Raw genomic sequence first — 27,548 nt, forward strand, 5'->3', positions numbered from 1 at the left:
AAAAATCTCCAATGGCATGAAGGACAGACACTATAACAGGGACCTGCAGCAGTGCCGCGTGAAAATTAAGGAGCTCAGGCAAGCCTCCTATAAAACCAGAGAGGCAAAAGCCGCTCCGCTTCAGAGCCCTAGACATGCCACTTCTATGATGAGCCGCATGCCATTCTAGGGGGTGTAGCCACCACTATGCTAACCCTGTGCTTTGACTCCGTCCAAGGAGTGGGAGGCAACACGGAAGAGGGTTTTGGGGGCGAGGAAGATGAGGAGGAGGAGGAGGAGGTTGTAGATAGCTCACAGCAAGGAAGCAAAGAAACTGGTTTCTCCAGCAGCCAGGATCTGTTTATCACCCTGGACCTAGACTCAGTAGCCCCTCAAACCCACCCAAGGCGGAGAAGGGACCTCTGGTGAGTGTACCTTTGTAAATATTATACACGGTTTAAAAGCAAGCGTGTTTAATGATTAATTTGCCCTGGCATTCACGGCCAGTACAGCTACTGGAAAAGTCTGTTAATGTGTCTGGGGATGGAGCAGAAATATGGAGCTCCATAAAGCTCTCCTGAATGTACTCCCAAAGCCTTTGCAAAAGGTTTCTGGGGAGGGCAGCCTTATTCCATCCTCCATAGTAGGACACTTTACCACGCCAGGCCAGTAGTACGTAGTCGGGAATCATTGCAGAACAAAGCATTGCAGCGTATGATCCCAGTGTTTGCTGGCATTCAAACAACATCCGTTCTTTCTCTCTCTGTGTAACCCTCAGGAGAGTGATATCATTCATGGTCACCTGGTTGAAACAGGGTGGTTGTAATAAGCGGACATTCAGAGGTGCCCATTCCTGCTGGGCTGTTTTCCTGTGGCTGAACAGAAATCTTCCCCACTGTTAGCCATGCAGTGGGGGGAGGGGTGAAGCCATCATCCCAGAGAATTGTGCGGGGGGAGGGGTAGTTGGGTTTCTGCTGCATGTGAACCCAGAAACTGCAGCCCCTCCTTTTAAATTGCCAAACTATTTTTAAATGGCCAACCCAACGGCTATTTCGTATGGGAAATGAGGGCGCTGCTGTTTGATGCCATTCCCACATGTTATGAAGGTTAAAAAAGCCAAAAGACTGTGGCTTACTATGGCTGCCTGCAAACCGAATTCTGTTGCCTGGCCCTGCGTGAGTGATCTCTCACACCAAACTGGCATATCCTCAATAAGAGGCAAAATGCAACCTTGTAATGAAAGCACATGTGCTATGTAATGTTAACAGCAAGGTTTACCGTAAAAGAGTGTACCCATTGTTCTATAAAATGTGTCTTTTTAACTACCACTCTCCCTTTTTTCCCCCCTCCACCAGCTGCATATGTTTCTCCTTCCCAGAGGCTAGTGAAGATTAGAAGGTGAAAAAAACAGCAGTCGTGATGAAATGTTCTCTGACCTCATGCTGTCCTCCCACACTGACAGAGCACAGCAAAATACATGGAGGCAGACAATCTCAGAGTGCAGGAAAACACAATATGACCGCGAGGAGAGGTAGCGGGCTGAAGATGGTAGGCGGCGTCAGCTTGCTGAAAGAAGGCAGGAGTCAATGCTCAGGCTGCTGGAAGATTAAACTCATATGCTCCAGCGTATGGTTGAGCTGCAGAAAAGGCAACAGGAGCACAGACCACTGCTACCACCCCTGTGTAACCAACCGCCCTCCTCCCCAAGTTCCATAGCCTCCTCACCCAGACGCCCAGGAACGCGGTGGAGGGGCCTCCGGCCACCCAGCCACTCCACCCCAGAGGATTGCCCAAGCAACAGAAGGCTGGCATTCAATAAGTTTTAAAGTGCTGTGTGGCCTTGTCCTTCCCTCCTCCACCACCCCTCCTGGGCTACCTTGGCAGTTATCCCCCTATTTGTGTGATGAATAAATAAAGAATGCATGAATGTGAAGCAACAATGACTTTATTGCCTCTGCAAGCGGTGATGGAAGAGAGGAGAGGAGGGTGCTTAGCTTACAGGAAAGTAGAGTGAACCCAGGTGGGGGGGGGGAATTTCCATCAAGGAGAAACAAACAGAACTTTCACACCGTAGCCTGGCCATTCCTGAAACTGGTTTTCAAAGCTTCGCTGATGCGCACCATGCCCTCCTGTACTCTTCTAACTGCCTTGGTGTCTGGCTGCGTGTAATCAGCGGCCAGGCGATTTGCCTCAACCTCCCACCCCATCATAAATGTCTCCCCCTTACTCTCAAAGATATTGTGGAGCACACAGCAAGCAGTAATAACAATGGGAATATTGGTTTCGCTGAGGTCTAACTGAGTCAGTAAACTGCGCCAGCGCACTTTTAAATGCCCAAATGCACATTCTACCACAATTCTGCACTTGCTCAGCCTATAGTTGAACAGCTTCTGACTACTGTCCAGGTTGGCTGTGAAGGGTTCATGAGCCATGGCATTAAGGGGTAGGCTGGGTCCCCAAGGATAATTATAGGCATTTCAACATCCCCAATGGTTATTTTCTGGTCTGGAAAGTAAGTCCCTTCCTGCAGCTTTTGAAACAGACCAGAGTTCCTGAAGATGCGAGCGTCATGTACCTTTCCCGGCCATCCCACGTTGATGTTGGTGAAATGTCCCTTGTGATCCACCAGTGCTTGCAGCACCATTGAAAAGTACCCCTTTCGGTTTATGTACTCGCTGCCTTGGTGCTCCGGTGCCAAGATAGGGATATGGGTTCCGTCTATGGCCCCACCACAGTTAGGGAGTCCCATTGCAGCAAAGCCATCCACTGTGACCTGCACATTTCCCAGAGTCACTACCCTTGATATCAGCAGCTCAGTGGTAATGTTGGCTACTTGCATCACAGCAGCCCCCAGAGTAGATTTGCCCACTCCAAACTGATTCCCAACTGACTGGTAGCTGTCTGGCGTTGCAAGCTTCCACAGGGCTATCGCCACTCACTTCTCAACTGTGAGGGCTGCTCTTGTCTTGGTATTCTTGTGCTTCAGGGCAGGGGAAAGCAAGTCAAAAAGTTCCATGAAAGTGCCCTTACGCACGCAAAAGTTTCGCAGCCACTGGGAATCGTCCCAGACCTGCAACACTTTGCGGTCCCACCACTCTGTGCTTGTTTCCCAGGCCCAGAATCATCGTTCTACACCATGAACCTGCCCAATTGACACCATGATGTGCACACTGCAGGGGCCCGTTCTTTGTGAGAAGTCTGTGTCCATGTCCTCATCACTCTCGTCACCGTGCTGCAGTCGCCTCCTCCTCGCCTGGTTTCACTTTTCTTGCAGGTTATGGTTCTGCATATCCTGCTGGATAATGCGCGCGGTATTTATAGTGCTCATAATTGCCACGGTGATCTGAGCGGGCTCCATGTTCCCAGTGCTATGGCGTCTGCACTGAAAAAAGGCGTGAAACAATTGTCTGCCATTGCTCTGATAGAGGGAGGGGCAACTGACAACATGGCTTACAGGGTTGACTAACAGGGAATTAAAATCAACAAAGGGGGTGGCTTTGCATCAAGGAGAAACAGAATGGCTCCCTCAAGGATAGAACTCAAAACTCTGGGTTTAGCAGGCCATTGATTTCACGGAGGGAGGGAGGAAGGGGGGAGAAAATGAATACAAAACAAATCTGTTCTATTTCTTGTTTTGATCCACTTCATCTATCTTTATACATCTTGCTGGCAGCAGATGGTGCAGTACGACTGCTAGCCATCGTCGTCTCCTGGCTGCTCATTAGAAGACAGTGCAGTACGACTGCCAGCAGGACTGAATCACCATGAGACGAAACTTAAAAGGGAAATGACCTGGTTGAGTCACTCCCATGTTTGCCCAGGCACCCCGACCGGCCTCACTGAGGTTGGCTAAAAGAGCACCCTGGAGTATGGCAATGATGGCTACCAGTCATACTGCACTGTCTGCTGCCAAAAGGCAATGAGCTGCTGCTGTGTAGCAATGCAGCACCGCGTCTGCCAGCACCCAGGAGACATACGGTGATGATGAGCAGAGCAGGCTCCATGCTTGCCATGGTATGGCATCTGCACTGGTAACCCAGGAAAAAAGGAGCGAAACGATTGTTTGCTGTTGCTTTCACGGAGGGAGGGAGGCAGGGAAGGGGGGGGCCTGACGCGCAACAATGTTTTTGCCCCATCAGGCATTGGGATTTCTACCCCGAATTCAAATGGGCGGCAGAGACTGTGGGAACTGTGGGATAGCTACAATGCTCCGGAAATCGACAGTTGCCTCGGTACTGTGGACGCACTTCGCCGACTAAATGCACTTACAACATTTGTGTGGGAACACACACAATCGACTATATAAAAACGCTTTCTACAAAACTGACTTCTATAAATTTGACCTAATTTTGTAGTGAAGACATAGCCTAAGTCTAGCCTTCTAGCAGTGATGTCATGATTCCCAAGGTTAATCAGGACAAACTTTGAATGAATCCTTGTTGCTAAATTCTGTTGCAAATGATCAGTCCAGTAGTAGGTCTACATGTTAGGCCCATACACTAAGTCTCCCATCAATGTCAGGTGGTAAGCAGCATTAATGTTTAGTGGGGGAGATGCCTAATTCCTCTGCTCAGCACCAGGAAGGAGTGTTTAATGACTGCACTAGGGAACTGGTAGCCAGGATTTCCCATTTGTATTGCTGACTCTGCCAGTAACTTGGTCTGGGCCCTTGTACTCGATGATTAAGTTATGTGCCTCTGTTTACTCTTAAATAAAATGGGACTGATACTTACCAACCTCAGAGGGTATTGTAAACCGTAGTTCATTAATGTTTGTAAAGCACTGGGAGATCTTATGATTAAAGATACTAGGTAAATGCAAAGAGTTGCTATGGATTGGGCTAAATCTTCTTATGGGTCAGGCACTGCTGCTGCCTTCCATTCAGAATAAATGTACAGAAGCCATTGTAACCTGGTAACTGAAACAACAGCAGTAGCATCCAAAACACAGGCACACGGAAACACTAAGGAGAAGCTGAATCATGTAACCTAAGGATCTTAAAATGCCAGGATTAGGCTTTGATTGGTGAAATCGTATGTGTGCGTGCGCACATGCACACCAGAGCGAGACTCAAGATGAACTGAAGCAAGACAGACTGGGAGAGACAGAGACTGCATGGACAAGCACAATGTATGACCCTGGAAGAAGCCAGAGAGGGGGCTCCTGAGTCTGAGCAAAGAAACCATCTCCTTTAGTTTTTGGTTCTTCGCATAGTCACCAACTCCATGGGTGCTCCAGGATTGGAGCACCCATGGAAAAAAATTAGTGGGTGCTTAGCACCCACCGGCAACCAGCTCCCCCCGCCCTAGCACCTACTGTCCGCCAGTCCCCACCGATCAACTCCTTCCCCTCCCTCCAAACACCTCCTGCTCGCCACGATCAGCTGTTCCTCGGGGGGGCACCTTTGGGGGAGGGGGCAGAACTGGGTGGGAAAAGGTGGGGCCAGGAAGAGGTGGCATAGGGGTGGGGGCAGGGCCTGAGGCAGAGCGGGCAAGTTACCTGCCCTCTCTTTGCCTGTGTGCACCCTTGGGGCCTGGAGGAAGCCAGCGCCTGTGGTTCCTCGTCTGTTTGGAGAAGCAATTTCTACTCCCAAGTGGAACATCCTCAAGGCTCCAAACTGTGACTCATGCTTGGGTCAACAGAATTATGAATAAAACAGTCCAGAAAATGGCACCAAGCGAGTGCCACTGCTTCAACTAAGCCTCTTAGAAATGACAGAGCATTAACCACAATGTTGCCTTTGAAATGTGACATGTGTGATGCACCCAGGCTCCTGAGATAGCTAATTTAAAAGGAGGTTCCTCTTTTCGTAGAGCAAAACTAATAAATACCAGACACCTGTTTCTCTTCATAGGAAAGTCACAGAAAATATCTGCAGTTAGTTGCTGGGGCCACAAACTTCTTTCCAAAGTATCACTGCAGGGTGTCAGCTGGACACAGTATTCTTCACTTCCTGCCTAAAATGTAATGCAGTATTGCTGTGCACAGCTGAACAGCTGAGAAGCCCCAGCCCAGGAGGAACTGAATGTCTTTCAAGGATCAACCAGATCACCTCCCTTCGGTCTTGAATCAGAATGATATGAAATGGGTGCGTGGAAGCACTGGTGGTTTAGCACATTACACTATTTACAGAGGTTATCAGCTCCAGTACCAGGCTCCTTGGGGCTGGCAGGGCATGTAATTTTCAGAGGCAGCACACTCCAGACTGGGACAGGCCCCCTTCCCTCGCTTTCCAGTGACCCACTCTGCTACTAAACTGAATGGCTCTGGCTGGTTCTAGAGGGAGCTGCATCTAGCCGTCTCAGGCTGAAGTGTGTAGCTGCAAAGCAGGGATTTTGAAGTTGATGAAGGTGTAGGAGAAAAGTAAACAACAGAGGGAAGCAGCAGTAAAGCCCTTACCATGTACCAGAGCTTCCTTCATGATCATTTGTGCCTCATCGTTCCACATCCCTACGGTGTAGTGGCACACGGCAGCCGCCATTCTCACATGGGCATTCTCATCCCTCAGAGTCTTTCTAAGCAAAGGCTGTAGTTCCACAGGCACATCCTGAATAAGTGGGGCCTTTCCAATGCCATGTAGTCCTACAACTCAGGAAATAATGAGCTCTGAATAAGACAGCAGCTTCTCTCTCTCTACCTCTATTACCCATACAGAAACAGCAACATATTTTCTATGCATTTGCCATATGGAATGTTTGACTAAATGTTCAATTTACAAATATACTGCAGCAACAATACTCTGCCCTTCTCATACACACACCCTCCCCCCCCCCCCCCGAGGATCTCAAAGCATTTCACACCAATAATGAATTAAGCTTCACAAGCCACGGAACGGTAGCAAAGCATGATCATCCCCATTTTACAGACAGACACACTGGCAAAGAGAGGGCATGTAACTTGCCCAAAGACACATCAAGAAGTCTGTGGCAAACCTGGGGAAGCAATCTCATCTCCTCACTCCCACCCATGTGCATTAACCACGAGACCATGGCGCCTCTCATATTTCAATATATGCAGGATATCACACCTGGAGCTGAGGGGATGTGTTCAGAATTCACATATATTTGAAAATAAGATTAATCAAATCATTTGAATTTAGGGTACTTAAAACATGGCATTTATGAAATGGCTTTAAAAAGACTAGGCCCAAATGGAGCGTTCTTATTGGCTGCCAGTGATGTCATATAACACTGCTTCCAATAATATTCAGTAACTTCAGAGGTCAGGCCAGTCCCCTTGTTTTCATCCATAAACTATATTTCATAACAACAATATGATTCCTCACATTAACAGTGTAAGTCAACAATGTCAAATTAGGCTTCTCTCACCTGACTCCTTACTGTCACTGTCTAGTCTGGGTCGCTCCAACACTGCAGTGGCACAGGTTATTAGAGCTGTGACCCGAATGACATCATGTATATCTGTAAGGGCCCTCATTAAGCCTTCAATAGTTGCATTCTGCCACCGGGGAGCTGAGCAGTAGAAAGGAAGGAGACAGAAGAAAATGTGTTCTGATAACAAAGAACGGGAATCTTTAACAGATCTATCAACTGTGAAAAAGTCTCCCAGGGGAATTGGTGGAAGCCTCACCTCTGGATTCATTTTAAACTGGACAGAGCATTGGAGAATACACAGGAGAGAACAATCCTACACTGAGGGGACTGGACTACATGACCTCTTGGAATCAAAGATATTATTTATTGTTAACCTATGAATAGGAAAGAGTTTTAGAGAGGTGATCAGAGACTGCCAGTTCTTCTTGCATGACCCACCAAGCAGACTAATGGCTACCTTCAACCACTATAGACTAGAAAGACTGGAATTTCAATAAACACATCTACTCACTCAGCTTCCAGGCGTTCTTCCATTGCTCCAGCATAGTTTTGAGGATATGTACATGCTGAGGCAGGACTTCTTTAGGTTCCTTGTGCTCATTTCTCCCTCTCCTGGCCTTTGCAGGAGATGACTCCTGGCCCCTTTGTGCAAAGTCATCAGCAAGGGTAGGCAGAGCAATCCAACGGAAGGCTCCCCTCACAGGCCTCCGAGCTGCTCAGGCAACATTATTAGAAACAGATTAGCACCAACCCACTTTATCCCTTGCCCAAAACAATCAGCTAAGAAAGACCACAAACCTCAGTGCTTTTGAAACAAGTTGTACAATCCACTTCTTGTACCTAGCCTTCTCTCAGTAGCCTCACTGACATTAAATATTTTAAAAACAAAAAAATCCCCTTCAGAATAGGGGGGAGGGGGAGAAAGAGAGAGATCTTGTGTTCACTTCAGTAAATCTGTAGGGTGATGAGACAAAAATCTAAGTGGATGGAGAGATATAAAGGCAGGACACGGGATACTTTAACACAGGAAATTTAAGGGTGGATGAAGACTTGGAAGTTGCCCCCTTTGAGTAGAATTAAGAGTTATATCTCAAACAGTGTGTTTTCCAAAAACATAGATAAGGCATTTTTCTAAGCAAAGAAAAGAAAAAGATGAATTTAGGGTTTGTTCAATAACTTGGAAGACTGAAGCTTCCATACACTCATAGAACAGGTGCAGCACAGGTCGAAGCAGTGCAAGGGATACTCATGTGATTAGAGAGATGTTTCCTCTGTCCCCATGAAACCTTGTCCATATTTGACCAAGTTTCAAGCCCCAGAAAATTGCCAGTTGCATATGTTTAGTAGACCTTGTTCAACACTTGTCCTTAATTTTATGAACATTCCAATTGCACTACTTGTGCTTCCAGGCTCCAATGAGCCTCATGCATCATTCTGGAGGGGTCTCAAAACACTATCTCCCTCCAAATACGACAGAAAAAAAAAAACGGACCCTCCTCCTTCTCCTTTTACTATTTGTCCCCCTTGAAATATTCTTTGACATAGGAGAGGATACACTGAACTGTCCAGAACACCATAAGTTCTAGATCCACCTCTTCTACTGACTGATGTTAATAATTTTTCAAACTTCAGTTTTTACTGAGTATGGCCTCATACCTCTACTGTAAGAGAGAAGTCTGTATCAGTACCTTTTCATTTTACAGAGGGAATGTAAAAAATTGCAAAAGGTCACACAGCAGGGAAGGAATGGAACCCAGGTTTCTAATATGCAGATCCAAGTCACATCTACTTAGTCACACTGCCTCTCTGAAAGAATCTGCCAAATCTGCGTACTTGGGTATGCTGGCTGTAACAGGGAGCTATTTCTGCATATATAAACCATTCTTTCAGTGTGCTTAAATATCCTCCTCAAGTGGCTATTTCATGGAGGATAAAAGTCTACTGCTGTTTCCAGCTAAGGAGTTATTCCTTTAGCTCCAATTGTAGAGATCTAAAGTTCCTAGGGTCCAAAGTCTGCTGATGACTCTTGCGGGGATCATTACAGTTGCACATAATATAATTTATTGTGGGTTCCTCCTCCATCCTTTTTATTATTACATTAAAAGAACATTATTAAGGTTGCAAATTTAAGCACTCAAAAGTTAGGAAGTGTCTATGTAACCTTAATTCTGCCCCTTTGTGGGTGTGCATACAATTTTCAATTACACGATAACATATGATTACAGGACTTGATACAGGGACGGGGGTCTTGCTGTAAAACAGTGGATGAGTAAAAAACTCTTGCTGAAAGGAACCCTCCACTTCAACAGACTCTGGCTACAGAAAGCCAAATTCTCTGCTCAAAAGACTGTCACGGCAGGAATCTATATTTGACCTGTGGAGGTTCCTCAAAAATCAAATGGAGTTGAGAAGTCTAACCTACAGCAGGAGTACTCATCCTCTTTCATACCTTGATCCCACATTCAGCTCCTCTCAACTAATACTTCTCAAATGTACCCTAGAATCCTTGGCACTAGCTCGTCTGGCACTTCAAAGGCTATACCACAAAAGTCACCACATTGCTTTCTGTGGTACTGCTTAGGAGGACTCAGCCCTGGTCTACACTAGGACTTTAGGTCGAATTTAGCAGCATTAAATTGATGTAAACCTGCACCCGTCCACACGATGAAGCCCTTTATTTCGACTTAGAGGGCTCTTAAAATCGATTTCCTTACTCCACCCCTGACAAGTGGATTAGCGCTTAAATCGGCCTTGCCGGTTCAAATTTGGGGTACTGTGGACACAATTCGATGGTATTGGCCTCCAGGAGCTATCCCAGAGTGCTCCATTGTGACCGCTCTGGACAGCACTCTCAACTCAGATGCACTGGCCAGGTAGACAGGAAAAGAACCGCAAACTTTTGAATCTCATTTCCTGTTTGGCCAGCGTGGCAAGCTGCAGGTGACCATGCAGAGCTCATCAGCAGAGGTGATCATGATGGAGTCCCAGAATTGCAAAAGAGCTCCAGCATGGACCGAACGGGAGATACGGGATCTGATCGCTGTATGGGGAGAGGAATCCATGCTATCAGAACTCCGTTCCAGTTTTCAAAATGCCAAAACCTTTGTCAAAATCTCCCAGGGCATGAAGGACAGAGGCCATAACAGGGACCTGAAGCAGTGCCGCGTGAAACTGAAGGAGCTGAGGCAAGCCTACCAGAAAACCAGAGAGGCGAACGGCCGCTCCGGATCAGAGCCCCAAACATGCTGCTTCTATGATGAGCTGCATGCCATTTTAGGGGGTTCAGCCACCACTACCCCAGCCGTGTTGTTTGACTCCTTCAATGGAGATGGAGGCAATACGGAAGCAGGTTTTGGGGACGAAGAAGATGATGAGGAGGAGGAGGAGGAGGAGAAGGTTGTAGATAACTCACAGCAAGCAAGCAGAGAAACTGGTTTTCCCGACAGCCAGGAACTGTTTCTCACCCTGGACCTGGAGCCAGTACCCCCCGAACCCACCCAAGGCTGCCTCCTGGACCCAGCAGGCGGAGAAGGGACCTCCGGTGAGTGTACCTTTTAAAATACTATACATGGTTTAAAAGCAAGCATGTGAAAGGATTACTTTGCTCTGGCATTCGCGGTTCTCCTGGATGTACTCCCAAAGCCTTTGCAAAAGGTTTCTGGGGAGGGCAGCATTACTGCGTCCTTCATGGTAGGACACTTTACCACTCCAGGCCAGTAACACGTACTCAGGAATCATTGTACAACAAAGCATTGCAGTGTATGTTTGCTGGTGTTCAAACAACATCCGTTCTTTATCTCTCTGTGTTATCCTCAGGAGAGTGAGATATAATTCATGGTCACCTGGTTGAAATAGACTGCTTTTCTTCAGGGGACACTCAGAGGAGCCCGTTCCTGCTGGGCTGTTTGCCTGTGGCTAAACAGAAATGTTCCCCGCTGTTAGCCACAGGGAGGGGGGAAGGTTGAGGGGGTAGCCACGCGGTGGGGGGAGGCAAAATGCAACCTTGTAACGAAAGCACATGTGCTATGTATGTAATGTTAACAGCAAGGATTACCCTGAAAGAGTGTAGCCACTGTTTTATAAAATGTGTCTTTTTAAATACCGCTGTCCCTTTTTTTTTCTCCACCAGCTGCATGTGTTTCAATGATCACAGGATCTTCTCCTTCCCAGAGGCTAGTGAAGCTTAGAAAGAAAAAAAAACGCACTCGCGATGAAATGTTCTCCGAGCTCATGCTGTCCTCCCACACTGACAGAGCACAGACGAATGCGTGGAGGCAAATAATGTCAGAGTGCAGGAAAGCACAAAATGACCGGGAGGAGAGGTGGCGGGCTGAAGAGAGTAAGTGGTGGGCTGAAGAGAGTAAGTGGCGGGCTGAAGACAGGGCTGAAGCTCAAATGTGGCGGCAGCGTGATGAGAGGAGGCAGGATTCAATGCTGAGGCAGCTGGAGGACCAAACCAGTATGCTCCAGTGTATGGTTGAACTGCAGCAAAGGCAGCTGGAGCACAGACTGCCACTACAGCCCCTGTGTAACCAACCGCCCTCCTCCCCAAGTTCCATAGCCTCCACACCCAGACGCCCAAGAACGCGGTGGGGGGCCTCCGGCCAACCAGCCACTCCACCACAGAGGATTGCCCAAAAAAAAGAAGGCTGTCATTCAATAAATTTTAAAGTTGTAAACTTTTAAAGTGCTGTGTGGCATTTTCCTTCCCTCCTCCACCACCCCTCCTGGGCTACCTTGGTAGTCATCCCCCTATTTGTGTGATGAATGAATAAAGAATGCATGAATGTGAAGCAACAATGACTTTATTGCCTCTGCAAGCAGTGATTGAAGGGAGGAGGGGCGGGTGGTTAGCTTACAGGGAAGCAGAGTGAACCAAGGGGCGGGGGGTTTCATCAAGGAGAAACAAACAGAACTTTCACACCGTAGCCTGGCCAGTCATGAAATTGGTTTTCAAAGCTTCTCTGATGCGTACCGCGCCCTCCTGTGCTCTTCTAACCGCCCTGGTGTCTGGCTGCGCGTAACCAGCAGCCAGGCGATTTGCCTCAACCTCCCACCCCGCCATAAACGTTTCCCCCTTATTCTCACAGATATTGTGGAGCACACAGCAAGCAGTAATAACAATGGGAATATTGGTTTCGCTGAGGTCTAAGTGAGTCAGTAAACTGCACCAGCGCGCCTTTAAACGTCCAAATGCACATTCTACCAACATTCTGCACTTGGTCAGCCTGTAGTTGAACAGCTCCTGACTACTGTCCAGGCTGCCTGTGTACGGCTTCATGAGCCATGGCATTAAGGGGTAGGCTGGGTCCCCAAGGATACATATAGGCATTTCAACATCCCCAACAGTTATTTTCTGGTCTGGGAATAAAGTCCCTTCCTGCAGCTTTTGAAACAGACCAGAGTTCCTGAAGATGCGAGCGTCATGTACCTTTCCGGCCATCCCACGTTGATGTTGGTGAAACGTCCCTTGTGATCCACCAGAGCTTGCAGCACTATTGAAAAGTACCCCTTGCGGTTTATGTACTCGGCGGCTTGGTGCTCCGGTGCCAAGATAGGGATATGGGTTCCGTCTATGGCCCCACCACAGTTAGGGAGTCCCATTGCAGCAAAGCCATCCACTGTGACCTGCACATTTCCCAGGGTCACTACCCTTGATATCAGCAGATCTTTGATTGCGTGGGCTACTTGCAACACAGCAGCCCCCACAGTAGATTTGCCCACTCCAAATTGATTCCCAACTGACCGGTAGCTGTCTGGCATTGCAAGCTTCCACAGGGCTATCGCCACTCGCTTCTCAACTGTGAGGGCTGCTCTCATCTTGGTATTCATGTGCCTCAGGGCAGGGGAAAGCAAGTCACAAAGTTCCATGAAAGTGCCCTTACGCATGCGAAAGTTTCGCAGCCACTGGGAATCGTCCCAGACCTGCAACACTATGCGGTCCCACCAGTCTGTGCTTGTTTCCCGAGCCCAGAATCGGCGTTCCACAGCATGAACCTGCCCCATTAGCACCATGATGCATGCATTGGCAGGGCCCATGCTTTCAGAAAAATCTGTGTCCATATCCTGATCACTCACGTGACCGCGCTGACGTCGCCTCCTCGCCCGGTATCGCTTTGCCAGGTTCTGGTGCTGCATATACTGCTGGATAATGCGTGTGGTGTTTAATGTGCTCCTAATTGCCAAAGTGAGCTGAGCGGCCTCCATGCTTGCCTTGGTATGGCGTCCGCACAGAAAAAAGGCGCAGAACGATTGTCTGCCGTTGCTCTGACGGAGGGAGGGGCGACTGAGGACACGGCTTACAGGGTTGGCTTCAGGGAGCTAAAATAAACAAAGGGGGTGTCTTTACATCAAGGAGTATTTCAGGCAGGACTTCACGGAGGGTTCCAATAAGAAATGGTGCACCTAAGTTATTGTTCTTATTGGAACAAGGAGGTTAGCCTGGCCTCTGATTGATACATGGCTAGATTTACCTCGCTGCACCTTCTCTGTGAGTGATTGCAGTGTGACCTAGAGGAATGAGTCCCCTAGACGGGGGAGGGAGGGGAAGCAAATGAATACAGAACAAATCTGGTCTATTTCTTGTTTTGATCCACTCCATCTATCTTTTACATCTTTGCCTGGCAGCAGACGGTGCAGAAGGACTGCATGCCATCCACATCTCATGGCTGCTCGGCAGAAGATGGTACAGTACGACTGCTAGCCATCCTCATCTCTTGCCTGCCCGGCAGAAGATGGTACAGTAAGACTGCTAGCAATCCATATCGCCTGCCTGCTCACCATAAGACGGTTCAATAGGACTGACTGCAGGACTAAAGAGAATGACCTGGTCAAGTCACTCCAAATTTAGTCCCAGCGCCCATGTCTGCCCAGGCGCTCCCAGCCGACGTGGCCAGGAGCACCTCGGACATGACGATGATGGCTACCAGTTGCACTGTACCGTCTGCTGCCACAAGGTAATGGGTTGCTGCTACTGTGTAGCAATGCCGTACCATGTCTGCCAGCACCCAGGAGACATACGGTGACGGTTACCTGAGCGGGATCCATGCTTGCCGTGGTATGGTGTCTGCACAGGTAACTCAGAAAAAAAGGCGCGAAACGATTGTCTGCCCTTGCTTTCACGGAGGGAGGGAGGGAACGGGGGCCTGACGATATGTACCCAGAACCACCCACGACAATGTTTTAGCCCCATCAGGCATTGGGATCTCAACCCAGAATTCCAATGGGCAGCGGAGACTGCGGGAACTGTGGGATAGCTATCACAGTGCAATGCTCCAGAAGTCGACTCTAGCCTCGGTACTGTGGAAGCACTCCGCCGAGTTAATGCACTTAATGCACTTAGAGCATTTTCTGTGGGGACACACACACTCCAATATATAAAACCGATTTCTAAAAAAACGACTTCTATAAATTCGACCTTATTCCGTAGTGTAGACATACCCTCAGTTACAAGTAACCATGCAAGTCTACTTCAATAGAAAGCCAGAGACAAGAAATGGGAGTGATTGCCCCTAAACAATCTCCTTTGAGAGTCATGGTCTATTTGTTAAGAAGCAGTTCTCTATTCAGTGTCCCCCAGACTGGCACAGGTGTCTTACCTGCCCCTTTCTGTGCCTTGAAACTCCAATGCTCTGGAGGTCTCGGGAAGTGCTGCTGGAGGTGTTTGTAGTACTCATCATGATTCTCCAGGATAAAGTGATCCTTCCCCCTGTCATCTACCTGATGGACAATCTTGACTGTCCCTAAATGTACACAGGCACAAATAACTACATCAGAGAGCTTCACTGTCAGGCTTTGTAGATTAGAAACATATAGCAAGAGAGGGATAAATCCATTATTTCTCCCAGTACTTCTGAGAATGCTCTGGAACAGCTATTGTTGCTGCTGAGAGGGCCCTCACAATGTAGCCTAGGAAGAGTTGTAGGAATCAAATACAATGTAGCTGTGGCTTTGGAGCTGTTGGGTCCATTTCAGCAATGAATTTTACAACTTTGACCAGCATATCAACTTTGCAACAAAGCCAGTTCAGAGGTCAGTTGACCAGGGGTCACTCCTGAAGCTAGATCTCTCTCCAGCAACACACAACCGGTAGGCTAGCTACCCACTATTTTGTCTCCTTTAAATATGGATGAAGGTCTTTTCCCACTGAATTCTTTTATCCCATGGATGATGGGGCAGATCACAACTTTGCAGGGTCTACACAGATAAGAGCATAGGGCTCATATGTTAGCAATACCAAAAATAGTTTCAGGGACTGCCCCAGTGCCCCGCCCTCGCCAATTTCTTTGGCTTTACAACCACATTTTTCTTGTTTCTTTAAAATGCTTTTCTCCCCTCTGTAGCCGTGTGAAAGACCCATACAAGCTGCAGGGGAAACTGACTAAACATCCTGAGGAAACAGTGGATCGGACTATTCACAAAATGCTGCCAAATACACACAGTGAACAAACTGAAGAGAGAAAACATTTTCTTTAATCTCTTTTTGTTATAGTGGTCTTCAGTATTACTTGTGACCATAATAGAGAGATTTTGGACAGAAGTCTGGTTAAATTGATGGTGCCCCTTTAATAACTTCCTACCTCAAGCTCTAGGCACTTGTTCAATTATTTAAAATTCACACAAGGACAAATAAACATCCAAACAAACAACTTGTCCATTCAAATCTGCCTCAATTGCCAAATGATAGAATACCAAGGAATATAAGATTATCCAGATTCTTAATACTTTCTTCTCCCATCCCCATAAGCCCAGGAAAATAGACAGACCTTTCAATGTATCCCAAAAAAGTCATCTGTAGGACCAATGAAGCATGTGAGTTCCAGAGTCAAGGATCCCTCACGGTGCAGAGAGCTCTCTGCGTGCAGCAGCAAACAAGCAGGCTGCAGCATTCTGCACTAACGAGTTTTCCAGATGGGCTCTAGCTGTGGCCCACATAGAGTGCACTTCATTATGAGGCACTAGTCCTTTGGAATTAAAAGTGTTAATATAGTTAAATCAAGAAACTCCTATAGATTTTACAACAGTTGCCCATATTTCTTAGTTCATAACACTTGATTCAAAGTCACTAATCTTGTGGTTCCAGGCTGCTTCCTGTGTACTCGGGCCTGGCCAGATCATCCATCCACCATATAAAACCATGCACAGGAATTGGACATTACCAAAGTAGAGCTCCTGCTCAAAGGCGTTCTTAGTGGTATAGAAGTATTTCCCAACATGGGAGTTCAGCTGTTCCTGGTTCTTCAAAAGAGATGTTGGTCTAAGACACTTCTTTCCTATTATATGAGCTGTACTGTTTGTACCAACTGGGTCATCTGTCCAAAGCACCCTCGGGCAGTAAGCTGGTACCCTGACAGAAAAGAAACATGCTGTTAGCCTAGCATAGGCTTATAGTGGGAGCAATTAGTGGGAAAAGGGGACCATATGGGCAAGAGTGCCCTTTTGCTGTATTTATCAAAAATTGCATTTAATATCGATTGTATGCTGTTCTAAAAATATTCAAATAGCTCTCAACTCAGCATTCCAGGAATATTTACATTACCTATCTCATCTTGATATGCTGCTTCATTACATAAACACTCTTTTTTGCCACAGCACACCTCCCCTGTGCTTCATTCAGCACAGTTTGGCTGGTGTGCAACAATCTGATATTTTTTGCTCACTGTTTAATGTGTGTTCCACAACCTCATTCCCTGCACTCACTTCCTTGCCTTCTCACAAAGAAAAAAAAAGTCGCTGATGTCTTGGGAGGAGAGATGGGGATACATTTATCTTTGTGCGCACTTCACAATTTTGGGAGATGCTCAGATAGGTGATAGGCATCATATCAAATATAAGGCCATGCTAGCCACTCTGTGGGGAACAAAGAGATCTCTTTAAGATGAATTTTAAATTGAATACTTACCAGGATACCTATGCATGTCAGGGGGGTGGGGATGGGAAATGATCACCATAAACAGCTGGTCAGGATGGCTTCTTGTGAGTGTGCATGGTCACTACACCAGATGAAAGGCCATCTTGTCTCAAAGACCAAGAGTATCGCTTTAAACATTTCTGTTCCCTGGAGCAATTTGAAGATCATCTGCATCACTCCATTGGCTATCTGCCATCATAGCACTTTAGCATCATCTGGGTGGGTAGAATCAGTGAATCCATTTCCCTCTGCAGAGTACCTCTGCATGGAACTGCCAGCCAGGCTGAAAGCACCTCTCGGAGGAGGCTAGCTGAGCATCTGTAACAGACCTGGTCCTCAGTAAGCCACCCAAACCCACTAGAATTATGTGTGTCAGAGCAATAACCAAGTTATATGATTCACCTGAGACCCCATTCCTTGACTGAGGATCTATGGAGTAGCACTTATATAATGGCATCAGAAGAAGCCATGTTTTACCCCTCCATCTCCCAAAGCAAGGAAAGATACTGTGCTGGCAGTCACTATTAAATGAGAAGTCTTGCATCTCAGTTATTGCAACATGCTCTTCTCTGGCCTGGACAAATGAAAACTTCCCCTGCTCATATCCATTCAGAATGCTGCTATAAAGATCATTTTCCTAACCTGTCACTTTGACCACATCACCCCTCTCTTTGCATCCCTACACTGGCTCCCCCTTCTCTATTGAATCAAACATAAGCTACTTGTCCTCACTTTCAAAGCCCTTCAGTCAATCCCACCCTTTCTATCATCTCTTATTCATTATTGAGATGTTGATGCTTGCTTCCGATTGGCCTGTGAAGCCAGCCTCCACTGCCCACTTATTAAATTTTCAAACAAACATCTTTGTGCTTTTTCCCATGCTGCCCCTCACATCTGGAAGAAACTCCCCATCAACATCTGCAAAATTCTCTCATTGTCATCTGTCAAGACTCTCCTCAAAACTTTCCTTTGCCACAATGCTTACAAAAAAACTTGCCCGCAGGTAGGCTGTTGGTGTGCTGAGACCACTGCCTACCATGCTGGCCAATATTGTCTTATTGTTTCCTCACAGTCCTCCTTCCCCCCTGCCCTCATCTGTCTATATCTATCTGTTGTCTCTTGTCTTATATTTAGATTATAAGCTCTTTGGGATGGGGCTCATCTTTATGTTCTGTGTTTGTGCAGTGCCTAGCACAACAGGTCTCGGTGCATGACTGGGGCTCCTAGGCGCTATGGCAATATAAATAATAACATAAGGATAATGTTAGTCTGACAATGAAAGATGTGGGTATTAGCTCACCTTGAAAAGCCTATGTAGAGCTGACTGGGAATTTTCCAGTGGAACATTTTTCTGTCAAAAAATGCTGATTTATCAAAACATTTTGTGGAAATGTGTCAATTTTGATGAAACTTTCCCAGAAATCTGTCTGTTCCCTCCCAGCTAGCCTGCCTCCCTGGTTCCTGGACAGTCTAACTGGATGACAGTTGGGCAGCCTGGGCTCCTAAAGTCCTTGGCTTTGCAGCAGCCTGCTTGGTGGCTGCCAGACAGACAGACAAATTCCAGGGCTTTCAGGACTTCCTGGCTCCTGGACAGTCCCCCAAGCAGGCAGCTGTGGAGCTGGGAAGCCCTGGGAGCCTTGGCTACCAAGCTCCCAGGTGCCTTGGCAGCTTACTTGGTAGACTGCCACAAAGCCACAGCTCCCAGGGAGCTTGGGGAACATATTTCGTTTCGGAAAAACCAATACATTCCTGTTTCAGTGTTTCTGAAACAAAACAAAATGCACTCCCAGTTCCTCAAAGAATTTCTTGGTTTTGGATCTTCAAAGCATTTTCCAAAACCTTGTATGTTTTCCTACAGAACTGGGAATGTATTTGCCACGCAGTTCTAAGCCAAAAGAGGGAATTGCATGTACTGCGCTATTACACCTGTTGAATGAGTCCTTCTCACCTGTAATAAACTGGAAGCAGAGTCTCTGGTTTCTTCTCCACATGGCTCTGGGGACTGACTTCCACGACATCTTCTTCTGCTTGAATTGCATCCAATAATCTCAACTCGCTTTCAGAAGAGAGTTCATCCCTGATTCTGTTCCAGTCAAACTTTTGTTTCTTGAAGCCATGGACATTCCCCTGAATCCAACCACCCCAGGCAGACTGCTGATTCACAATCCACTGAGCTGTGGACCTATTCAGCTTCTCCAACAGCATTTGCTCCCATCCCCGGGCCTCGCTCTTTGATGCTTGAATGTTATCCATGGGTACTCTCTTTGCCTGTCTTCTGGTCATGGAGGATGATAACATTTCATAGGATTCTGTCAGGAATGTCTGTGTGGCAGGAGATTCACAAGGAAGAGAAGGAGAAATAGGTGGCAGAGATGACTCTTTGAGTGAGCTGTCCAGTTTGGTTCTCTGCAGTCTCTCTTCCATGGGGACTTTAACCCTGGTGTCCTTAGGTGAGGAAAAATCCAATTTCATATGGCGAGGTGGTTGCTTCAGAGGGCTAAGCTTGAATGGTTGTTGCCCTACTTTCTTAGCAATGGGTTCTTTCCTTTTTGGCTTTTGGATGATGTCAGAAGCATTGTAGAGATCCTTGAAATCATACTCTTTATATGGCAGGCTTTGCAGTCCTCTGTGCTTCACAACTTCCTTGGAGAATCTCAGGTCTGTGGCTATCTTCAAGAAGTACTTTTTCTGGTAGAGCTTATAGTGCTGCTTGGAAAGGCAAAAGTCTTGCAAGGGCGTGGAGGCCTTTGTAGTCTGACAGCTCACAGTAGAGCCGCTGCGCAACACCAAGCGCCCGGCTGGATCATTGCTGTCCTCAGAAACTGTGACCCTCAGTTCAGCATCAAGAGGGAATGGATTATTGCTGTTGTAAAAGGCTGATATTTTCATCCTGCCAGCAACAGTGAAACACCTCAGTGCGGCTGCAGACAAAACACTTTAAAACATAAAGATCAGTTTGAAGAGCTATGTTAATACATCAGCGTCTCATGGTTCTCCAAGGGATTGTTGGAGTCCATCAAAATAATGAATGTTACAAAGAAGAAGGTCACCCCAGTTTATCCCATTCCATCATGCAGGAAAGGGGAGCTCCACCATAGCAACTTCCCCTATTGCTAGTTGAAGCATCTTTTAACACTGAAGATGCATTCAGTTTGCATTTCTAGAAGACACACTTCCCTAGCACCAGCTGGTGTGAAGCTGATTTGGCATGGGAATAGGACAGCAGGTCAGCAATGGTGCTGACAGAGCTGGTACAATTAACTCCTTACCCAGGTTCAGCGAAGCAATTAAATACATGCTTAAACTCCACTGAAAAGGGACTTAAGCATGTGCTTAAGTGCTTTGTTGAACTGAAGCCTACATTTCTGTGAATGGTAAAGGAAGGACAAAGGAGAAAAAGAATGGAGAATGGGACAAAGAGTGAGAAAGAGAAAAAGAAAATAAGCAAAGATCCACTCTCTTTCCCATTAACTTGTTCTCTTTATTCTTTGATACAGCCATTCCACACCACAGGCAAAGCATAGGCAGATGAAATTCACACTACTCCCACATCATCCTACCCTGACAGAGAGGAGCGCCCATCTACGAGTGAAAAAGACTAGTTCTATTTACTTTATTCATTCAGTCCTACCATATTTTATCACCCTTCCTTCCGTTCCACCCCTCAATCAATACTGCTCTTCCATGCTGTAAGAGTCACACAGATATATCTTTTGACCTTTTTAGACCTTTTATAGGGAGTTGTTCCTGCTTACAAAAGTTGCTGGATTGATAGCCTTGGAAAATGAAGGGCTCCCTTTGTCCAGAGAACAGGTGGGAGTCATGGAAGCTTTCCCACCCCATCAGGATGCCTCACGCAGACCTGAAGGGACCTTTAAGTATCCCTACTCTGTCAGCCTTTCTGCCTATACTTCCATTTAGAAAGGTGGTTTTGTAACAGACAGTTGTCCAATAGGATCTCTGGCCTCCAAATTCATTTAATAAAGTTCACTTCATCCACCCAGTGGGAACAACAACTTTTGTTCACTACTACTCTCAGCGGGATTTGAACCAGAAACATTGAGATGAAACACTCAGTGCATAACCAATTCCCTGAACCATCATATCCCACCTAATTTACTTTTCCTATCAGTCAGCACTTGCTGTTTGGCTCATATGATGTCGGATTCCACTGATATTATATATGAACTCTACTGAAGCTAGCAAAAAACAAAAAATCACCACCTAGAAAGGCAGGAAAGACTTTGTATTTACCTTACAGACTGGATCCTACAAGTCTTGGTCTTGTACAAACAGGCACAATCAACTATTCCTTGCATGCTAAATCTCAGTTTCTTTGGATCTCAAAGGCCCAACCCCAAACTGTTTACAGTAGTTGCCTGGCAACTGGTGATGTACCTCAATTCCACCAAGTGTCATTTGTCCCTATAGACAATCAGTAATTCATTTTTAAATAAAGCTCCCTATTTTTAAATAACGGCAACACTTACTTATGATTGAGAGCTACCTCATTTTGTTAGGGATTTTTTTTTAAATCTTCAATTTTACATTATCTTTTATTAATTGCTGTTAGAGCCTTTTATGCAACACTATATAAGGTCTAATCAGCATTCCTACATAAATCTGATTTTTTATGGGACAAATATTTGTGCTTAGCATAAACACAGTGTAGAAGTTTTCATTCAGAGAACATTATTTTTTGCTCCCCACAGTATTGTGTTAAATTTTGATCCTATGATAGATTGTGAGTTCTTCAGGGGAGAGATTTCTTATATTATGTATCTTGTGTAGTGCTGAACATGTTGTCAGCCCTTAACAAGTGAAAAAATAAGATAGGAATAACTTTGAATTTTTTTAGACTAATTTCAAAATGGGCCTACTTTATTTTACAACAAAACTTGCCTCACTTTTGTTATTACTTCTTATTTGTGAAGTTTCAACAATTTGCAAACATTTACAAATAGAGATAGTCCCCTGCCTTAAGTAGGTTACAGTCCAAAAGATGAACAGAAAGAAGACAAAAGCACATTGGGAAACCCAGAGGACAGCAATAACTTATCTAAGAGAGATAATACTGGAAGAGATTTGTCCAGAATGAATACAACTATATAATCCCCTTTCATTGCAAAGGCGCTGACCTCTCACTTACACACTTATTGCAATTGCAATGGCCTGACAGTCCGTTCACTGTCTGTAAATAGCCTGAGAACAACATGCTCCAGTAACAGCCCCAGTATGCCCCACTTCACACGCCCAACACACACTAGGCTTGTGGAGGTATCAGCACAGAGATATTCTAGCAGATCTACTCAAATCAGGCAACCTCCTTATGCCGGTTTCTGCTCCCTTTATGCCACCCAAGAAGTGTAAAGGGGGATGGGGCAGAACAGAGAATCAGGCCTTCAACCTTCAAATCTTTCCTTTAAAAAGCACATTTCTTTCAATTAGCTGACCTCCACTTCAGTGCTATTCATTTCTCCTTCTTTGCCTTGCCTTGTTCTCCAGCGTAAAAATGTGTTCATTCATTCAAAACATTTCACCTTGTTTGTTGGTACTTTCACTCCTTCCTTCATTTGTTCTTCTTCTTTGTCTGTTGTAATTTAATTTAGGCTGTAAGATCTTTGGGACATGAACAGTGACTTTACTTCTGGAGAGCACCATGCAAGCTTTTGTAGTGCTATATAGATATTTCATCCTCCTCATGCAGGCTGACTAGCTCTGTTTCTAATAGAGCAATGAATACATAGCACCAGGAAATCTCTTCCCCACCTTAACCTGGGCCCCAGTCTACAAGAGATTTATTTTCAGCCATGATCAACTGGAAGAAGTTTGCTTGAGCAGAATACAGTAAGGATAGAGCCAGGGTGGAAAGGAGAACAAGGCAATTAATGCCTTCCTACACACTCTACCCTCCCAGGGAAACTCTGAGGGCTTGTCTACATGGTCAGTTAGGTCAGTTTGCCATGCACTGTAATTTACAGTGTGTTGCAGGCTAGAGCACTATGTCGCCATGTGAACCCTGCTACTCACACTAAAAGTTCTAGTGTGCTTTGATCAACAGCTGCTTTACACAGTAGTACATCAAAGTGCACTGAGGAACTTTTAGTGCACACCCTGCCTTGGTGCGTACTAAGTTCCTGTGTGGACAAGCTCTGAGTTTTTCTAACTCAGCAGTCCTTCCTGTGTTTTTCCCAATCTGATGTGGTGAAGGGCTCCTTCCCAGTGTAATACAACCACTAATCTACCAATCAACAACAAGATGTTTATTTGCCATTTTAGTTTCTTTATTAAGCCTATTGGTAAGTGCTTTGGAAACAACCTGTTTCAAAACCATCAGGACACTGCAGTCTACAATTAACTCAATTGTTTTATAAACTTTGGTCCAATACTTGCCAATATGGAAACGAACCCAGAAATGGGTCGGGCAAGCTACAACCTCTTCAGCATATGCAAGAGGAAGCATGGTTTACAGTATCTAAATTTTGATAGTGTTCCACAATTTCAATCAGCATTTTGTTTTGTTTCTGAACAGGAAAGAAAGACAGCATTCTTCTTAGCAGCCCATGCACGTGTCTAAACCCAGTTTGAAAGTCAACCCCCCCGGTTATCACCACATAAGAGATGCAGAGCCTTGAGGTAGGTATTTGGAGACTAGAGCTGCTCCCGCTCACTGAGTACATTGAGGGTATGTTTACACTGCAATTAAAAACCTGCAGTTGGCCCATGTCAGCTGACTCAGGCTCGTGAGGCTTGGGCTAAGGGGCTGTTTAATTGCAGTTTAGATGTTCAGGCTTGAGCTGAAGCCTGAGGTCTGCGTCCCTCCCCCCTTGCGGGGTCCTAGAGCTCTGGCCTGAACATCTACACAGCTGTTACAAAGCAAGTCCAACTTGACCCCTGTAGCCCTAGGCAGGATCATGCTTAGTCATTCTGTGGGGATGGTGCAAGCGCAGTACGGTCACACTTAGGATATAGAGGAGGGGTGTGAGAGGATATGTGAGAGGATATAGAGCATGCTCAGTGGGGATGGGATTTTAGGAGATTTAGCTGCTAAATCTCTAAGAAATCTCTACTGAGCATATGCAAACTGATTTTTTCAAAGGCTGTTAACATGACCAAAGTGAGGCAGATTTTCACAGCAAAAGACCCATCCCCGATAAAAAGGCCATCCATCCCCTTACCACAGGGGTTCTGAAACAGGGGGTCCCCTCATGGGGTAGCAAGGTTCCTACGTGGAGGGGGGGGTCACAAACTGTCATCCTCCACTCCAAGTCTCGCCTTGCCGCCATCATTTATAATGGTGCTAAATATATTAAAAAGTGTTTTTAATATATAAGGGGGGTTGCACTCAGAAGCTTGCTATGCGAAAGGATCACCAGTACCAAAGTTTGAAAACCACTCTGCCTTTTCAGATTTCATGTTCCTGCTCCAAAGACTGGAGGCACTAGAGCTTTTCAAGGAAAGGTCACTACAATATTTTAACATGGGCAAAACAACATATTTTTTCCCTAGTCCAGTTCTTTAAAAAAAACTGACTTCTTTTGGCTTAAATTAAAAAAAAAATTCAGCCTGATGGAGACATTTGGCATGGAAAATTTTAACCCAAATGCTGAACGCTGGATAAAGTTATAAGCAACTGAAAACAGAGTCTTATAATGGGAAGTCTCTGGCATCCTTCATAATAGGCAGTGCTCCCAGCCCCACCTATAATATTTGATGCGGTATAATATTTGAGCCCTTCTTTACACAACATGGAGAAGCCCAATATCCCGATGATTAGTGCACTCACATACGATGTGGGAGATTGGGGTTCAAGTCCCCATGTAGAATTAGGCAGAATGGGTAATTGACTGGGTCTCCCACAGCCTGGTGAGCATTCAGACTGTTGAGCGTAAGCAGATGCACCTCTCAGAGCCAGCAGGTCTTGGGTAGCTTTATGCAGAGCCACCAGCATAAAAGTTGGCACTTACGAGGTTAGATGGGTGTTTTGAGGATCTAAACTTTTGAGAAGGTTCCTTCTCCACTCTGAATTCTAGGGTACAGATGTGGGGATCCGCATGATAGACCCCCTAAGCCTATTTCTACCAATATAGGTTAAAACTTCCCCAAAGCACAAAGTCTTTGCCCTTGGATTAGGTAAAACGCTGCCACCACCAAGTGATTTAACGATCAGGGAAAGGACCACTTGGAGTTCCTATTTCCCCAAAGTATCCCCCCAAGCCGTTACACCCCCTTTCCTGGGGAGATGTGAGAATAAACAAGATGAGCACAAACCAGCCTTGGATTTTTAAGACCCAAAAAACCCAGTCAGATTCTTAAAAAACAGAACTTTGTTAGAAGAACAAAAAAAGATAAGAGAACAACTCTGTAAGATCAGAATGGAAGATAATCTTACAGGCAATCAGATTCAAAACATAGAGAATCCCTCTAGGCAAAACCTTAAGTTACAAAAAGACACAAAAACAGGAATACACATTTCCTCCACCACAACGAATTTACAAGCCAAAACAAAGAAAACCTAACGCATTTTCTAGCTAGATTACTTACTAACTTTACAGGAATTGGAGGGCTTACATCCTTGATCTGTTCCCAGCAAAGGTATCGCACAGCCAGACAAAAGCCTTTTTCCCCCCCTCCAGATTTGAAAGTATCTTGTCTCCTCATTGGTCATTTTGGGTCAGGTGCCAGCCAGGTTACCTTAGCTTCTTAACCCTTTACAGATGAAAGGATTTTGCCTCTGGCCAGGAGGGATTTTATAGCACTGTATACAGAAAGGTGGTTACCCTTCCCTTTATATTTATGACAACTTAGGTACCTGACCCCCTTTGTGGTTCTAGCCCTGAGTGTCTTTCACTGAGTTCATGAAGATTTAAGGAACCGTGTAGCTATTTCTTAAAATTGTACAAGGTGAATTGAAATGGTGAATTTGAAAGGGATAATTTTAAAGTAAGGCTTCCTTTGATATCTTTATGAACTAGCCCATTTTCTGAGATCACCAATACATATGGGACTGATGAGGGCCTATCTGAATGTAAAGCAAGTCTGCTGGCCAATCATGGCTCTGTCATGTCAGTTCTGGCTTATTAGGGCTATAAAGAGCTCCCTAAAGATATAATTGAATTCAACTTGGAGTATTCTGAAGAAGCTGTAAACTACATGCCGTGACACACACAGATAGGTTGTTCATTGATGTTCCCTTTTACACAGAGAGCTTTCATTATAAGGCTGTTGTAGAGCTGGGATTCCAAACACAATCACCATACAAAAATAGCCGACTAAACTACTTGTTCCCACCTAACTCAGTCCCATGTTAGCAATTATCCATGACTGGCTATTTGATCTTTTTCTCTCTGAAAATCCCACACCTTTGTGATGACCTAATGATCCACAGCCGTCCATCCAGGCTTCCTATTCTGGCAGGAGCAGCAAAGCTATATGAAATCAATGTTTTTGAAACAAATATCTGAGAAGGAAACCTATAGAAATTATTAGAAGCCCAGTAGACTGACACTTGAGTCCTTAAACCAAATTTGGAAGGGACATAAACGGTAGTTTAGGTTGCTTGCACTTCAGAAATAGGCTAGCCAGCAAACATGTTTAAGTGGCAAAGAAGTGTAACATGCTCTGATTTTGCATTCAATGAGTGTACCAAATGGATGCAACTTTCACAGACTTAGTATTTCCAAGAACTAAACTCAGGCCCTGGTGGAAGTGGTACAAATCTCACTGCATTGAATGGGAATTGTGGGTATTTATAACAGGGTGAATTTAGCTCTGGAATATTTGTGACGATGCAATATGTAGGAGGATGTGGGAGAATTCCATTTTTTACTTAGACTCTCAATTTTTTTCTGCTATACCCTCTTTCCCGTTCAGGATGAAAGTTACATTAATTAGACCAAGCCCTATCCCCATCAAAGTCAATGAGAGTTTTGCAATGGACTTCAATTATATACGGATTTCACTGGTTTTGCACTCCTATGGAATGCCAGATCATTGCAAATTGTACTACTTTATCCCTAACATGTTATGTAAAATTTACAACACTGCTTGCATCACAGATTATTGTGGCCCAAAGGTTTCACCCTTACACCAAGTTGAATTTGGCTTCCAGGGCAGATCCAAGCCTTTTTCCACAAACACCTCAAAGGCAAACAGGGGGAACACACTGAAAGCAGAAACATGATGCATTGCTGAGTCTGTCTGGTTTGGGTTTTGTACATAAAGTGTCAAATTCTGCTCTCTGCTATGCTGGCTCAACCACACTGAAGGTCCTGTGTTTGCACAGCCATATCTGAGCAGCAGGTGGTTCAATTAATTTGCATTGT

At 45.6% G+C, this 27,548-nt stretch overlaps 1 protein-coding gene across 1 annotated transcript in view; it reads right to left on the minus strand.

The window, feature by feature from the left end:
* The window catches only part of HEATR4 (HEAT repeat containing 4), a 71,199-nt gene that overhangs the window by 31,143 nt on the left and 12,508 nt on the right, over nt 1-27,548 (minus strand). Inside the window, exons 2-7 of the mRNA XM_073348541.2 lie at nt 19,172-20,144; nt 16,472-16,659; nt 14,912-15,055; nt 7,825-8,025; nt 7,308-7,451; nt 6,379-6,561 (exon numbers count right to left, since the gene is read on the minus strand). Of these exons, the coding sequence (XP_073204642.2) occupies nt 6,379-6,561; nt 7,308-7,451; nt 7,825-8,025; nt 14,912-15,055; nt 16,472-16,659; nt 19,172-20,144 (1,833 nt within the window). The remainder of the gene's footprint in view (nt 1-6,378; nt 6,562-7,307; nt 7,452-7,824; nt 8,026-14,911; nt 15,056-16,471; nt 16,660-19,171; nt 20,145-27,548) is intronic.

This window comes from Lepidochelys kempii, chromosome 6 (genome assembly GCF_965140285.1).
Source record: "Lepidochelys kempii isolate rLepKem1 chromosome 6, rLepKem1.hap1, whole genome shotgun sequence".
NCBI lineage: Eukaryota > Metazoa > Chordata > Testudines > Cheloniidae > Lepidochelys > Lepidochelys kempii.